At 37.7% G+C, this 15,457-nt stretch overlaps 1 protein-coding gene across 9 annotated transcripts in view; it reads right to left on the bottom strand.

Moving 5' to 3' along the window:
• Window positions 1–2,173: 2,173 nt before the first annotated feature.
• Window positions 2,174–15,457, bottom strand: part of slc4a5b (solute carrier family 4 member 5b) — a 62,926-nt gene continuing 49,642 nt past the window's right edge. For 5 of the 9 annotated variants that reach the window (XM_035952256.2, XM_035952255.2, XM_035952257.2 and 2 more), the window contains 3 exons: window positions 12,796–12,954; window positions 9,328–9,380; window positions 2,174–2,814 (listed from right to left, as the gene is read on the bottom strand). In XM_035952256.2, the coding sequence (XP_035808149.1) occupies window positions 2,541–2,814; window positions 9,328–9,380; window positions 12,796–12,954 (486 nt within the window). In that variant the 3' untranslated portion in view covers window positions 2,174–2,540. Of the gene's footprint in view, window positions 2,815–9,238; window positions 9,381–12,388; window positions 12,501–12,656; window positions 12,670–12,795; window positions 12,955–15,457 lie in introns of those variants that run through there. The other 4 variants (XR_004848098.2, XR_004848099.2, XM_035952259.2 and 1 more) reach the window with 4 other exon arrangements.

The following is a 15,457-nucleotide window of genomic DNA, read 5'->3' as shown; positions in this document are numbered from 1 at the left end:
TGCATTTTAATATTGGTGGAGAAACATTATTAATAATCATACAATTATAATTGGTGGATAAACTATTTAACCCTTACAAACATATATTAAGAAATCCTACAACACATACTGTATCATTAACTAGAGTTCATTAGTATATGTGATTCTGAAATGTATCACTCTGCATTATGAGTACTTCTGTGCTTTAGTGGGATTTTTAGTGCAAATAATTTAAATTTGTAATCAAGTATTTTTACACTGTAGTATCCCTAGTTTTACTTTTAAGTACATAATTTAAATTTAACTCAGTTTCCATTTTGAGTTTATTATTTCAGTATTCAAACCATTTCAGGTGACAACTTCATGAAGCTCATGGAGAGAATACCAACAGTGTGTAAAGCAGTAATCAAAGTAAAGAGTGGCTATTTTGAAGAATCTAAAATATAAAATGTTCTGACTTATTCCACACTTTCTTGTTCACTACATAATTCAATATGTGTTTATTCATAGTTTTGATGCCTTCAGTGAGAATCTACAATATAAATAGTCATGAAAATAAAGAAAAAACATTAAACAAGAAGGTGTGTCCAAACTTTTCACTGGTAGTGTATGTGAACTTAAACAACAAAAATGTAAGTTTCATTTATATTTATCTGTGCATTTTCCATCTGTCTACTATATTCACAGACTGCAAACTCAAAGTCCAATTATAGCGATTATATTCAACATTGTAAGACTTTTGTAAACTCAAGCACTTTCAATGTCTTGAAAAGTGGTCTATTATGGGATGGCTGCACCGTTTGCTGGTACCAGGACTGTCGTAGCTAACATTAGCTCTGGTGCTCGCAGCAACATGTTTTTACATTGAGGTAATCCCGTTGGCTTTAAGAGCTGCGGTGATGAGAAAATTATTTGTTGCACAATTTGCACACAACCACACTTTTATCCAAGTCAGTGTGTCCTGTGCATCTTCTTCACGGCTGGAAAATAGACTTTAGGTTCATTACCGCCACTTACTGGGCTGGAGTGTGCATCAATGTTACTGGTGTGCCAGAAATTAGGGAACTGAGAAAGGTGCGATTAAATGCTTTATTTTTTTTTCTGTAATTGCTTAACCAAAATTAATGCCTTAAAAGTCCCAGCCTTAATTTATACACTTAACAGAAGATAAAATATAGCAATATACAAGATATTAATAGTCTAAAAGTCTTATGGACTGAATATTTCAACTCTTTATACTTTTTCTGACAGTACTTCGACTTACCTGACAATTTTAATGGAAGAATATTTTAAAATTGCAATATTTGTTACTTTGATCAAAAGGGAATTTTTATTTGCCTCATAGATTTTCCTGCAGACAGCCACAAAGTGCAGCCACTGAGCTCTTTGACTTGATCCATGACTTTTCATTGATCAGTCACTGACTGGAGAACTGCTGTATCAGCTGTTCTCCAGTCGTAGTGTCTTAAAATGTCTTAGAACCTGATGGAAATGACCAGAGCCATTTGGAATGGTATAGGAGCTGCATTTTCTCAAAAAATTAAGAATTTCTTGTAAGCCTATCCCAGGTCATATTTGCAAATGAGAACTTGTTCTAAAATATTTTTACCAGGTAAAATAATGGCCAAATAAAATAAAATAAATAAAAAGGTCAGAATAAATATTGATATACGTAAAATTAATCTTGACCATCTCTTACACAATGACTTATTGTCTTTTCTTGCTTGTTTCTCTCATTTGCGACCACAAGAAACCAGAATAGTTCACTCTAAATCCAAGTTTGGCATGATCAAGTTTGGATAATTTTTGGTCTCTAAAAAGAGAAAAATTTTATTTTTGCAATGTTGATCCTGTGATTTCTGCTTTATCGTTATAAATAATTCTTTTCTTGCCAGTGTTTTTGCCAAAAATATTCAAATTAGGTGTAAGTATAAGGAAATACTGCATATATGACTGCACTATGTTACAAAAATTAACTTTAATTCATAATAACAGTGGAACACTGATCTGTTTCAACCCAATAAAGTAATATTAACACTACAATCTATCATAGGACTTTAAATGGTTTATTTTAACACGTGCAACTGCAACTAATAGGAGAAAATCCCTCAATGCATTTCATAACCTCTTCAAATATAAAGTTAATGCAGAAGGAGCTGTATTATTTAAGTTGTGATCAAAACAAACCAACAAACAGATTTTAAATGTCATTTTATTACATTTATGGGGGCTTTACATCCACAATTCACACCAATCTTCCTCTTCTCTATCTCTTTTTAAATGCACAAGAAAACTAAAGATCCTGATGAGGCCTAACACGAGTTCACAGAGGATTCATGCATTTATTATTAACACATTTTGGTTGTTTCTGTCTATCCATGTCACTACAGGAGGTTCGTTCACAGTGCTGAGTGCTCGGACAATTTGAAGGTGTGGATAAAACATCTGATAGAAATCCAGTTAATAAGTGTGATGGAGCTTTTTGTGTGTTGGGTGGCTGAGGCGGATCATGAGCTGCAGTCAGCATACAAGACTCTGCACCTTGGCTCAGTCTGCAGGGCTCATAGAACGGTTTCAGCGCAGGAGTCAGTGACGGGAGGACGCCGCATCCTGGAAGCATCTCTGTGGGGTTCAGGAGGTTCATTAGAGGGGTACAGGCTGAACTGCTGCTGCTGTGTGGAGAAGAAACCAGGCTCCTCGCAGTCTGACTCCACCCTCACGCTGACCTGCGGCTGGCGTGGAGGCCGGCAAGGTGGAGGAGGGGCTGCTGGGGCGAGGCTCGTCTCAGAGATGACATGTGAGGGGGGGCAGGAGATCTTCAGGTGCAGAGTGATGCTGAGGAACAGTGGTGGTGGAACACCGTTACTCTAGTCTCAGTTTATAGCTTAAGAACATCGAGCTCAGTGCACCACAAAAGTCCTGCAGAAAACCTTCCTTCATGAAGAATATCATGTTTTATCAGAACTATTTGATTTAATTCAACCCTCTGAACCCCAAAATGCCAATAGCAGTTTTGAAAGGCATGTTTTCTTCAAAATATCGGCTAAATTAAACCATTTATCAGCTAGAAGTGAAGCTTTAAATCAAGATCAGATGTCATCAAAATTACTTAATTCTACATGCCACATTTAAAAATTAACCACAAATAAATCTGCACCAGATTCTGTGAAAAAAATAAAATTAAATATTATCAATCACTAATAAACAAATGCTGCATTTCCAAAAAAAATAATAAATAAAATGCTGCATTTCTGACAATGCCATATGGGGGACTGAACAGCTTTTGCGGAGTACTGCGCTCTCTGAGTGCTTTTCTAGTTTAATAATGCACTCGTCAAGACTGACTACACTCTACCTTATGCACAGCACTAAGAGCAGTTAAGGGGTCCTGTCTCTCATTGAAAGACACTTGTGTTTATTGTTCTTTTGCTTGGCAATAAAGAAACACCAAACACAGACTCAACTCTCTGCACTAAGGCAGCGATTCATTTCACTGTCAGTAAAGCTCTCAATTATTTTCTGGATTAATCTGTTAATGGTTCGGTCCATAAAATGTCAGAAAATGGTGAAAAATGTTGATTAGTGTTTCCCAAAGTCCAAGATGACAAATGTCTTGTCTTGTCCACGACATAACATAAGACATTTTCCTTTAAAAAAAAAAAAGGCTTAGACAAAAAATTAACAATTATCAAAATGGTTGAGGATTCATTTTAATTCATTCATTTAATTGCTAAATAATCCTTTAATCGATTCATCATTGCAGCTTACTGGGTAAGGTGTAGGCTCTGTAGGCTTCAAAGAGTTTGGTCTAGACCTTTTGGTGAAACTGTGCAGCTTACATTAGACTAGATCTGAAAATATTTTCTTCCTCTAGATAAGTAGTCATTGGAATATCGTGGATGTGCTTTCTATGATTTCTATGATCTCAATAGCGTGTTTTAAAAAATATTGTCATCAATGACATAATTTTGGTTTAAAGTTTACAATTGAAACAGAATTTTCTTTTTGCTGACTAGGTATTATTTTTTCTGTATTTATATAGAAAAAGAACAAGGCTGGTTCAACACTGTATACCAGTCTAAAAACATCTCTGTGGAATCAGTTTCTTGCCTGACAATCAAGTTTTTAGGTTTTCTTCAGTATCACAATAAAACACTGATGGTAATACAATGATGCAATTATATACAATAATTTCATTCATTAACTTTGTTGCAACTGATGGTAGCACTTCTGTCAAATCAGTGGGTTTGAGTAATTTGGGGCATTATTGAGATTATTTTATGAAAAGTTTACCCTTTCCTCAGTGTAATTTCTCACAAATAACATTCACACAACTATACTGTGCACCAACAGTAGAGATAACCAGCCTGAAATCTATGCTGCATTCAGGTGCACAGTAATAATCATAATGGCGCTAACAGCAGGTCAGAGTTACTGTCCACACAGTAATGCAGAATTTGAACATGTTGCAGCCGTGAATAACAATTTTAAATATCCATCTAGAAATACCAGGTGCACGGTGATTAAAACAGCAGGAGGCTGCTTCCAGTGGCGTTAAATTAAATGACGGATGTAAAGCAGAGCTTTTCAAACTGTGAGGCGCCTCAGGGGGAGGGCAGAGGGAGGAATGAGGGACAGGTATAATGTACTAATTCCACCAAAATGTAATAAAAATTTCACTTAACCTGATTGAAAAATCCAATAATGTCATGAAATGTCCTGCTGATAGTATTACATCACATTTGACAGATGGGTCTGTTTTTTCAAAGCTAATGATCGTCAACTGTTTTCATAATCAATAGTTGATTAGTTTTAGTGATTTTTTGAAGAGAAAAAAAGCTTAAATTCTCTGATAGCAGCATCTTAAATGTGAATATTTTCTGATTTCTTTCCTTCTCTATGACAGCAAATTGGGTTGTGGACAAAACAAGACATTTGTCATCTTGGGCTTTGAGAAACACAGATGGATATTTTTCCACTATTTTACTTCACTTAACTATACATTTTCTTGCAGCCAAAAGAACAATTTAATTACAGTCTGCCTCATTTGAGGCATGCAGCTGAGCAGTAACAATTATTTTCATTATCAATTAATCTGCTGGTTATTCAATTGATCAATCAACTTCTCTATTAAATGAGAATAAATTATATATACATATATTTAAATTTTCCAGACAAGGGTGACCACTGAAGATATTTTGTTTTTTTTCTGGCCAACAGTCAAACCAAAATCCAAAGCTGTTCAGAAGAAAAGCAATAAATCTTCACATGGCCAAAAGGATGATCTAAAGATATAGTGGCCCAATGTAAGTTATGTTTCAGTGGTTGCATGTGCAAGCTAGTGCATGTGAGTCCCTCCCTTTGAAACTGGTGGTCCTCCCTGCATTTATAACGGTAACTGTGACAGTGACCTCACACTCTGCGGCTTGTTTGTATTTATTTAAACCAATCACAGTCATTGTGGGAGCGAAGTGAAGGATGCAACTTTTGGGTTCCCTCAAAAAAGTGACAAGTGGAATAGTTTTGATGTAACATTTGCATGCAAGAAGAGACAAGCCCTGTCAATAAAATGGATAATCCCCTAAAAAGTACTATCCGGACTGCTTTACAGCACGATTCAAATCATTGACAAAACTTGGGATTTTCAGAATTGTAGGTTGCAGTTTCCCCTATGGGAAAAGGGGATGTTGAAATTGATAAAATGCAGACAGTGGAACACGAGGAGAAAGTCGGCTGACAGGAGCAACCATTGGCAGGTTGATACCTGCAGCCTCCATCCAGTGAGTCAGACTGAGCTGCCGGTCATCTTGAAGATTCTAAGATGCTGGGATTCTAGCGTGACATCTGGTAGTTCTGAAGGTCATATTCAGCACCTTTATAGGTCCCATATGATGAATATCCATTTCCATTATGTTTTATGGTTGCCATAAACTTGGAGATGTAAAACAAAAGCTGTAAAGATATGAAGACATTTACTGCTGCCATTCCTCAAATTCCCTTCACAACTAGTTAGCCAACCAGCTATACAAGCCAGTAACAATGTGACCCCGGTGCTACCACACATCTAACAGATAGTCATCTAGTTCAAATTCAGACAGTGCGTTCTGCCTGAAGGGTACAAGAACAGCAGCAGCTCTTAGTTTTCAGATCAAAAAACCTCATTTAGATCTAGGCTAAAACCAGGGGTTATACAGTCATGGTGAAATGAACCATCTTTGCAGGATTTTGAGCTGTAAAATTGAAAGACTAACTGTAAGGACATGTGAGACTTGCATTCATTTGTGGAAAATTTAGATAATTATGCGCACTTGACACTCATTTGTATTAGTTTCTGTGGTTTGTGGTGGGTGTTGTTGTTGTATTTAGGTATGGCTAGGAAGGTGAGTTGGTTTTGTTTTTGTTTAGCTAGTTTAAGAACGGCTGCACAGTGATTTGGTGGTTAGCACTTTTGCCTTGCAGCTAGAAGATCCCCGGTTCACTTCCCAGCCTGGACCTGGGATCTTTCTGCATGGAGTTTGCATGTTTTCCCTGTGCGTGTGTGGGTTTTCTCTGGGTACTCTGGCTTCCTCCCACAGTCCAAAAGCATGCTGAGGTTAATTGGTAACTGGAATTGTCCGTAGGTAGGAATGTGAGTGTAATTGTTTGTCTCTATATGTAGCCCTGTGATAGACTGGTGACCTTTCCAGGGTGTCCCCTGCCTTCGCCCTAAGTCAACTGGGATAGACTGCCCGCCCCCCGCCCCTCCACTTCCTGCAATACCATCGTCACCTATTGAATTTGAGAGGAGCAGTTTGTTGCAAGGCCATGCACAAAAACCACCTGTTGAAACAGCCATTGCCTTTTCAGACTTAAGTGGACCACTTTCCCAAATCTTCAGAGGTCTTGAGACCACAGTGGAAATACAGACAACCAGGACTCCCCGAAACCTTTTGGTTCCTAAAAAAGCTTCCTCAGGTTAAAAGTTCCAGATGCTATGGGTGACCAAGTGGAACAAACAGTTACAACAGGTGATGTCTGTTTATGTCAGGTGTCATGTATGTAGGAGTTTGAATATTGATTTACAGCCTCTTTAAATTAAGTGTTAGTGAAAGCTGCTTTGCTAGATTGTGATTGCTTTCATGAGGCAGTGTTTTGTTGGAAATCATAATCAAGGCTTTGGGGTTAGGAGACCACCTTCTATAAGGTTCAACACAAAACGTAGAACTCCGCACTATTATTACAGTATCAGTCAGGATATTTTTATTACATTATCAGTTATTACATTATTGGGTTTTATTACATTTTCATCAGCTTAAGGGCAAATTTTATTACTATTTCAGGAAATCACTACAATATTGTTGCCACATAGGTATCTCACCAGCAGACATATTAATGATTACAATAAACCAGAATGACCATTTAGGTACTTTAAAACTATCTTATCAAAAATCTTCTTGAAGTCAGAAGTATTTAGAATTTTAAATTCAGTGTGACTTACACTATGAAAAGATATTGCCACTTGCAATTTTTGTGAATCAGGTTTGGAGATCATAGGACAAAAACATCTTTATTAAAAATCTTTCAGGGGCTGGTTTCACAAAGACAAACACCAACTGTGACTCAGATCTAACAAACAGTCAGATATATTTGCTGCATAATGTTGTTACTTCTTTGCTTAAATAATTTGCTATGAATTCTGAGTAAATTAAGAAGCATTTAACAGTCATAGGGATATTTTACAGGTAAAAAAGAAAAAAATAGAGCAGGTGACGGAAAAAATTACAACAGCCGTGAATGTTGGGGGGTGGGGTGGGGGTGGGGGGGGGTTGGAAACATTATTTAGTTCAGTGATAAAGGTAATAGGCAATAGGCTGAAAATGTCAGAAAATTGTCAAAAAAATAAAAATTTAAAAAAAATTTTAAAAAGTCCATCAGTGTTCCACAAAGCCCAAGATGATCAATTTCTTTCCTCCACAAGCCAAAGAAATTCTATCTACTGTCATAGAGTAGGAAAGAAACCAAAAACTTCACATTAAGAAGCTACAATTTTCACTTGGTTTTCCTTAAATTATTGACAAAAAACAATTAGTCAATTATCAGGCTAGTTGGTAGATAATTTAATAGCTGGTAGCTTATCATTTCATTGATTAATTGTTGCGCATTGAAATGAGTCACTCTTATTTTTGTGAAACTGCCTAGCTTGCATTAGAAATTTTTGGATTTGTCTTTACAGCATTTTTTTTTTGTTTGTTTTTTTTTCTCACTGGCAACTATTTTTTCATCGCACAAAAAACAATAAATCAAGCCTTGCTTAACGCTATATATCAGTTTCAAACCATCTCTGTGAAACCGGCCCCTTAATTTGCCTGAGAATCATCACGTTTTAAAGTTTTCTTCAGCATCACAGTGATACAGTGATGTCTGTTTGTACACTACCGTTCAAAAGTCTAGGGTCACCCAGACAATTTTATGTTTTCCATGAAAATTCACATTTTTACTTTTATGTGCTAATATAATTGCACAAGGATTTTCTAATCATCAATTAGCCTTTCAACACCATTAGCTAACACAACGTAGCATTAGAACACAGGAGTGATGGTTGCTGGAAATGTTCCTCTGTACCCCTATGTAGATATTCCATTAAAATCAGCCATTTCCAGTTAGAATAGTCATTTACCACATTAACAATGTCTAGACTGTGTTTCTGATTAATTTAATGTTATTTTCATTAAAACAATGCTTTTCTTTCAAAAATACGGACATTTCTAAATTACCCCAAACTTTTGACCGGTAGTGTACATTCATGAATACACTGATAACAGGACCAGCTAATAGTTAAACTGGCTAATTTGAATAATCAATATGTAAACAAACACATACTAAAATAACACAGCTCAAGTTGTAGCCAATAGCAAAACTTATGGAATCCATGACAACATTATAATTCTTGTTTCTCGAAGCACTATGGGAACAATAGGCCCAAAAGCAGGTATCTGGAGGAGAAGAGCAGCTAGTAGCCCACAGAGTCAAATGTACACCTTCCTGAATATTCACATTCATGCCCTGCACTGTATATAGTAGTTTCTATGAAAGTACACTCTTATTTTTATGTGATCTCTACTGTACATGCTTGCAATGTCAAAACAATGTAAGCAATCAATATACTCTAGAGTTGAACAGCCTAAAATCACCAACATACTGTACATATAAATACAAGTGATAGAACAGCTGAGAACTGAACAGGCCATGTGTTTCTATGGTGTAACTATGTGTGGTGGTCTGAAAGTGACAGTGTTATCCCAGCCAGTGTTCCTGCCAGGTGAATGTATCAGATCACTGTAGGGCACGTGCAGTTTCAGCACACAGTACCTGCGGTCTAGTTCATTTTGATCGGATGTGACTGTCGAGTAGGGGTTCATCTCCTGTAAGGAAACACAGACATGCACAAAACGACACAAAACAAGCATAGACAGGCATGTGAACACAAGTGCAGAGCAACGTGAACACAAACACAGACACACAAAGAGATAAACAGAACCATCAAAAACAGATTTCGAATGTGGTGCATTTTTTTTTAACCAGTTCATCTTTAGATGTTGCTCTGGACCACTGACATGTTTTTACATTGAACTAATGGATCTACGCGCTTTTATTTGTTGAAGATACTTAACCTCTCATTTGAAAGGCATCTTTAGCTTGTTTGCGTAGATTCTCAGTCATCAAGGTCATGATCATTCTAGATGCTTAGGTAAAAAACAAACATACTTTTTTTGGTTCTCAAACTGTCATCTATGTTCCAAATGTGTACATTGCTGTCTTCAAAGGAGTGTCCCTTATCCTTTAGATGCAGGTGACTATTGAGTCTCATACTGAGGAGCTTCTATCCTGTCTTGTGGTTGTTAAGTCCCTTCTACATATAGATCTGTGTCCTCGCAGAATTAGCCTGCACATACAACACTGCTCAGCTTGGGTTTGGCTGCTTGATCCTCTGTATGAACCAGTTTCTGTCTCAGACTGTTGCTGGAGTGCACTGGGTTATTATTTGAGGTGACAATGCTGTTCTGCCTGTTCTTGTTTTTGTTTTTTTTAATCTGTTTGATGTTGTCCTATATAAGTCTCAATCTTGACATTTAATTAGTCAGCTAAATATATGTGATAACTAATGTTGCATGTTATTAACCTTAACATGAAAATTATTCAGGTAAATTTAATAACAAATTTAACAATCACAGTAATAATATTAATAACTAATATTGAAGGGTCTAAACATTAATATTTAAATTTGTCATTTAAATGCAATAATCTAATATATAATATAATATAATATAATATAATATAATATAATATAATATAATATAATATAATATAATATAATATAATATAATATAATATAATATAATATAATATAATGTAATATAATACAATATATAATACTGAAGATTTTTTTCCTTAATATTTAATTTACTTATGATTTTAGTCAGTTAAATTTTTATAATATACTATACTGTAGGCCCCTAAGCTTAACTCTTAAGCATGTTTGTTAAATTTAAACTTTAAACTTATTCCTTTACTAGAAAGTATTTTCGCTTAAGATCATGTGTTGTAAATGAGCTATTTAAATACGTTGAGTTCATGTCCCAGGAGGCATTGGTTTGTACATTAGGGCTGCACAATCAGTCAAATATTATTCACAAGCACAACTTTGGATTCCCACAATTAATTGAACAGAATCGACTGTGATACTAGCATTTAAACTGTTCTGCTGATGGAAACGGCCAATGTAGATAAGGTCATCTTAGTTCAAACTGGATAAGTCTGAGAATGCAATTTCCAGTTTAAAACTGTCTGAGCTGCTGCATTGCAGTAGCTGAGTGGAGTGAACAGAGGTTTCTATCTACAGAATGAACCTGTTCTGTGAAGGTTCTGTTTGTGAGTTTTGATTCTAACCAAGGTGCAAATATCTGAACAGTTATTGGGAGTTGTTCCCTTGAAGTAGCTCAATGCTCTTCTTTCCATTTACAGACGTTGGCCATGCTAGTGGTATAGCGGATTGTCCATTAATTGCACTAGATTGGCGGTTTGATTTCTGGAGTGTCCCATGCCAAAGTGTCCTTGGCAAGACATTGAAGTTTCACTTTCTGAACCTTGTTGACTAAATCAGAGCTTTGAATGTGATGCAAAGTTCTTGCCTAAGTGGATCCTTCGGTTCTAACTGGCTGATGAGGAGTCCCAGGAATTTTAACACTTGTGGGGCTGTTGCCACATTGATGGTTGTTCAGGTTACATAAGTCAAGGTGTAAATAGATGTTATGCTGTCTGTAGAGCACTGTCAAGACTACATCATACGTGTCTGGTAAGTGGTGTCTTAGTGTTCTGTTTTCAGTGGTGGTCATTACAGTTTGACATAGATGAGTACTTCTCACCATCGGTCTTCTGCCTTTCGAAGGAGAGGTGAAGCATGTGCAAGAAACTCAAGCAAGCTCAGCTGCCTTCATTTTAGCACTTAGACATACCATAAAATTTCACAGATGCATCTAAAGGGTGGCCATCTTTGAAGTGGTGAGTGCAGTGATTGGGTTTGTTGTCACAAAGATGTGTTTATTCGCAAAATATGCACAGTGTGGTATGCTAGAAGTTTGGAGAAGCAGAAAGGAAACTACATTGAAGTTAAGTAATGAACTACTGTGGACAGTGTCTGCAGCAAAACATTTTTACTTCATCAACAAAATCAGTATAACTTCATGTGTACGCTATATTTAGAACATTTCCACTCTTTTTACCTTGTCATCAGACAACCCCTTATGACAAGGAAGTTGTTAGGTCGACCTATCTTCTCTCCAAGGCCACCAGACTCCACTGACAAAAACAATCTCACAGAATATGGAAGCTGCTGGTCTACCATTTGTCAGTTTTTGTTATTGTGAGACTTTATTTTTAGCGGGTTAGTTCCGATCTGAACTAATGTTAAAACACCAAAGTCACACAGCAGTAGACAAGCAACTTCAGTGTTCTGCAAGAAAAAATACTTTTTTTCCCCAATGGAGTCGGGTGGTTTTGACGAGAGGAACGTCATTTCCTAGAAGAAGTGGTGAAAATACACTCACTATGATGTACACTAAAACCAACAGTGGTTAAAAATCCATCCACAGTACTGCAGGTACTCCTGTCTGCCTTAACAAACTGGGGGTGTGCCAATTGCCGTTTAATGTAGGTAATACACTGACACAACTGCACTTCAAAGAAACCAAACTTAAGGTACACAATGTATTATCACATGTAGGTTTAATTGAAATTCATCCATGGTCACAAGCAACATCTATCAAATTCTCTATCAGCCCGCCATCTGTCACATTTACCCAATGCATCAAAGATTAGAAAAACAAATTACACTGATACAACAATAGGTGGAGGAAATGGTTGGCGTACTCACACTCAGAGGTCTGGTTTTGGGTGGGAGGATTAACATGGGTGGGGTCAGGCTCTGACTGGGACCCTATTACCTCCATGTGAATCTTCACAGGAGGGAAGACAGAGCTGATGGGCTAAGGGACAGAAAGAGGAGGCTGTCGGCATGCAGGATAAACAGGGTTCTTAAAAGATAGCGTGCAAAGTGTTTTACAGCCATGTGGGGGAGGTAAACAGATGTACTACAAGGAGGATGGACAGACAAAAAGACTGTAGTAAGTGTTGTACAGTGCCTTTTCAGCAACACTGTGGGACAGAGAGGAGAAACATACAGTATTAGTCAGAGAAAACAAACCCAGGAAGACATACTCACAACAGATGGAGTGACACACATTTAAATACACGGTGAATACCAAGAAAAGAAATCCTCACCTCCTCGTCGCTCTCCGGCTCTGCTGCCTTTTTCTTCTTCTTCTTCTCATCCTCCTTCTTCTTCTTGTCTTTGTCGGGCAGTATGTCGTCTAGCCAGGCCAAGTCATGCTGTGAGAACATCAGATCCAGCAGCTTCCGTACAACCATCAGACCCAGAATCTACACAGAGTGGAGAAAAAGTTTGCACTTTATGAACAGGTTACTTCATCAGCAGTGTAAAACAAACTGAGGACTCAAGAGGAAAAGTCAGGGGATTATCAAACACAGTCTGCCACAGAACGACAGCAAACTAAACTGCTGAAGTCATGGGGATATATCCAGTATTGCTTGATTATAATGAGAATTCAATTCAATTTCAATTCAATTTTATTTATATAGCGCCAATTACAGTCAAATTGTCTCGAGAGGCTTTACAGAACCCATATGCCTGACCCCCAGAGCAAGCCAAAAGGCGACAGTGGCAAGGAAAACACCCTTTTAACAGGGAAAAAAACCTCGAGCAGAACCCGGCTCTAATGTGGGGGGGACCCATCTGCCTGCTGGCCGGGCGGGTTGAGAGGGACAGAAGAGGTAGAAAGGTAGAGATAGAGGGGTAGAGGTAGAGATAGAGGGATACAGATAGAGGGGTAGAGATAGAGAGGTGGGGGGGTGGGACACAAGGACCATAAAACACAGCCACACATCTGAAGCATCCAGCATCCAGCTCTGGGACCAGGGACACTCGGAGAAAGGACACAGAAAGAAACAGAGTGAATGTAATGCAATAATGGTATATATAGTAAATACATAGGTAGTTAGAGAAGGGCTCAGTGCATCAAGAGAGGTTCCCCAGCAGTCTAGGCCTATAGCAGCATAACTAGGGGCAAACTAAAGGGACGTCAAGAGGGGAAGTCAGTTTTGCAAATGAAAACACCAGCTCACCCCGTCAGGGTCCCCCAGTCAGCCCTAACTATAAGCTTTGTCGAAAAGGAAGGTTTTAAGCCTGGTCTTAAAAATAGAGAGGGTGTCCGCCTCCCGAACCCAAACTGGGAGCTGGTTCCACAGGAGAGGCGCCTGATAACTGAAGGCTCTGCCTCCCATTCTACTTTTAGAGATTCTAGGAACAACAAGTAAGCCTGCAGTCTGAGAGCGAAGAGTTCTGCTAGGATAATATGGTACTATCAGGTCTTTAAGATATGATGGAGATTGGTTGTTAAGAGCTTTATATGTCAGAAGAAGGATTTTGAATTATATTCTAGATTTAACAGGAAGCCAATGAAGAGAAACCAATATAGGAGAAATATGATCTCTCTTGCTAACTCCCGTCAGTACTCTGGCTGCAGCGTTTTGGATCAGCTGTAGATATTTCAGAGAGCTATTGGGACAACCTGATAATAAGGAATTACAGTAGTCAAGCCTAGAAGTAACAAATGCATGGACTAGTTTTTCTGCATCACTCTGAGACAGGATGTTCCTGATTTTCACAATATTTCTCAGGTGGAAAAAGGAAGTCCTACAGATTTGTTTTATGTGCGAGTTAAAGGACATGTCCTGGTCAAAGATAACACCGAGGTTCCTCACAGTAGTACTGGAGGCCAATGTAATGCCATCCAGAGTAACTATATGCTTTGAAAGCAATTCTCTAAGATGTTTGGGGCCAAATACAATGACTTCAGTCTTGTCTGAATTTAGTAGTAAGAAATTATAGGTCATCCAGGTCTTTATGTCCTTAAGACAATCTTGCAGTCTAGCTAGCTGATTAGTTTCATTTGGCTTCATAGATAAATACAATTGAGTGTCGTCAGCATAACAATGGAAATTAATACAGTGCTTCCTAATAATGTTGCCTAAGGGAAGCATGTATAATGTGAACAGTATTGGTCCTAAGACAGAACCCTGAGGAACTCCATGATTAACCCTAGTATGCTCAGAAGAGTCATTGTTGACATGCACAAACTGGAACCTGTCTGATAAGTAGGATTTAAACCAGTCCAGTGCTGTCCCTTTAATGCCAATAGAATGTTCTAGTCGCTGTAATAAAAGTTTGTGGTCGATTGTATCGAATGCTGCACTAAGGTCCAATAAAATAAGTATAGAGACCAGTCCATTATCTGACGCTATGAGAAGGTCATTAGTAACTTTCACCAGAGCTGTTTCTGTGCTATGATGCACGCTGAAGCCTGACTGAAACTCTTCAAACAAGCTATTCCTTTGTAAATGTTCACATAATTGATTTGCAACTGTTCTTTCCAGAATTTTGGAGAGAAATGGGAGGTTGGAAATTGGTCTATAGTTGGCTAAAACATCTGGATCTAGAGTGGGCTTTTTAAGTAAAGGTTTGATTACAGCAACCTTAAAAGCCTGTGGTACATAACCTGTTACTAGAGAGAGATTAATCAGATCTAACATTGAGGAATTAATTAAAGGTAAAGCCTCCTTGAACAGTCTAGTTGGGATAGGATCTAAAAGACATGTTGATGGTTTGGATGTAGAAACTATTGAAATGAGTTCAGAGAGATGTATGGGGGTGAAAAATTCTAAAAGAATGTAATTATGTTTTTCTCACTGAACTGCTCTGCTTCTGTAGTTTCTTTCTGCTGCTGCAGGCCAATCTAAGTGACATTACTGATACAACATCTATGCCTTGGTACAGTTTTTGGAACCATTACACAAGAGACCAGAA

Source organism: Amphiprion ocellaris, chromosome 17 (assembly GCF_022539595.1).
Source record: "Amphiprion ocellaris isolate individual 3 ecotype Okinawa chromosome 17, ASM2253959v1, whole genome shotgun sequence".
Taxonomy (NCBI): domain Eukaryota; kingdom Metazoa; phylum Chordata; class Actinopteri; family Pomacentridae; genus Amphiprion; species Amphiprion ocellaris.
The sequence above is the reverse complement of the archived record's forward strand: the minus strand, read 5'-3'. Positions and strand labels throughout refer to the sequence as shown.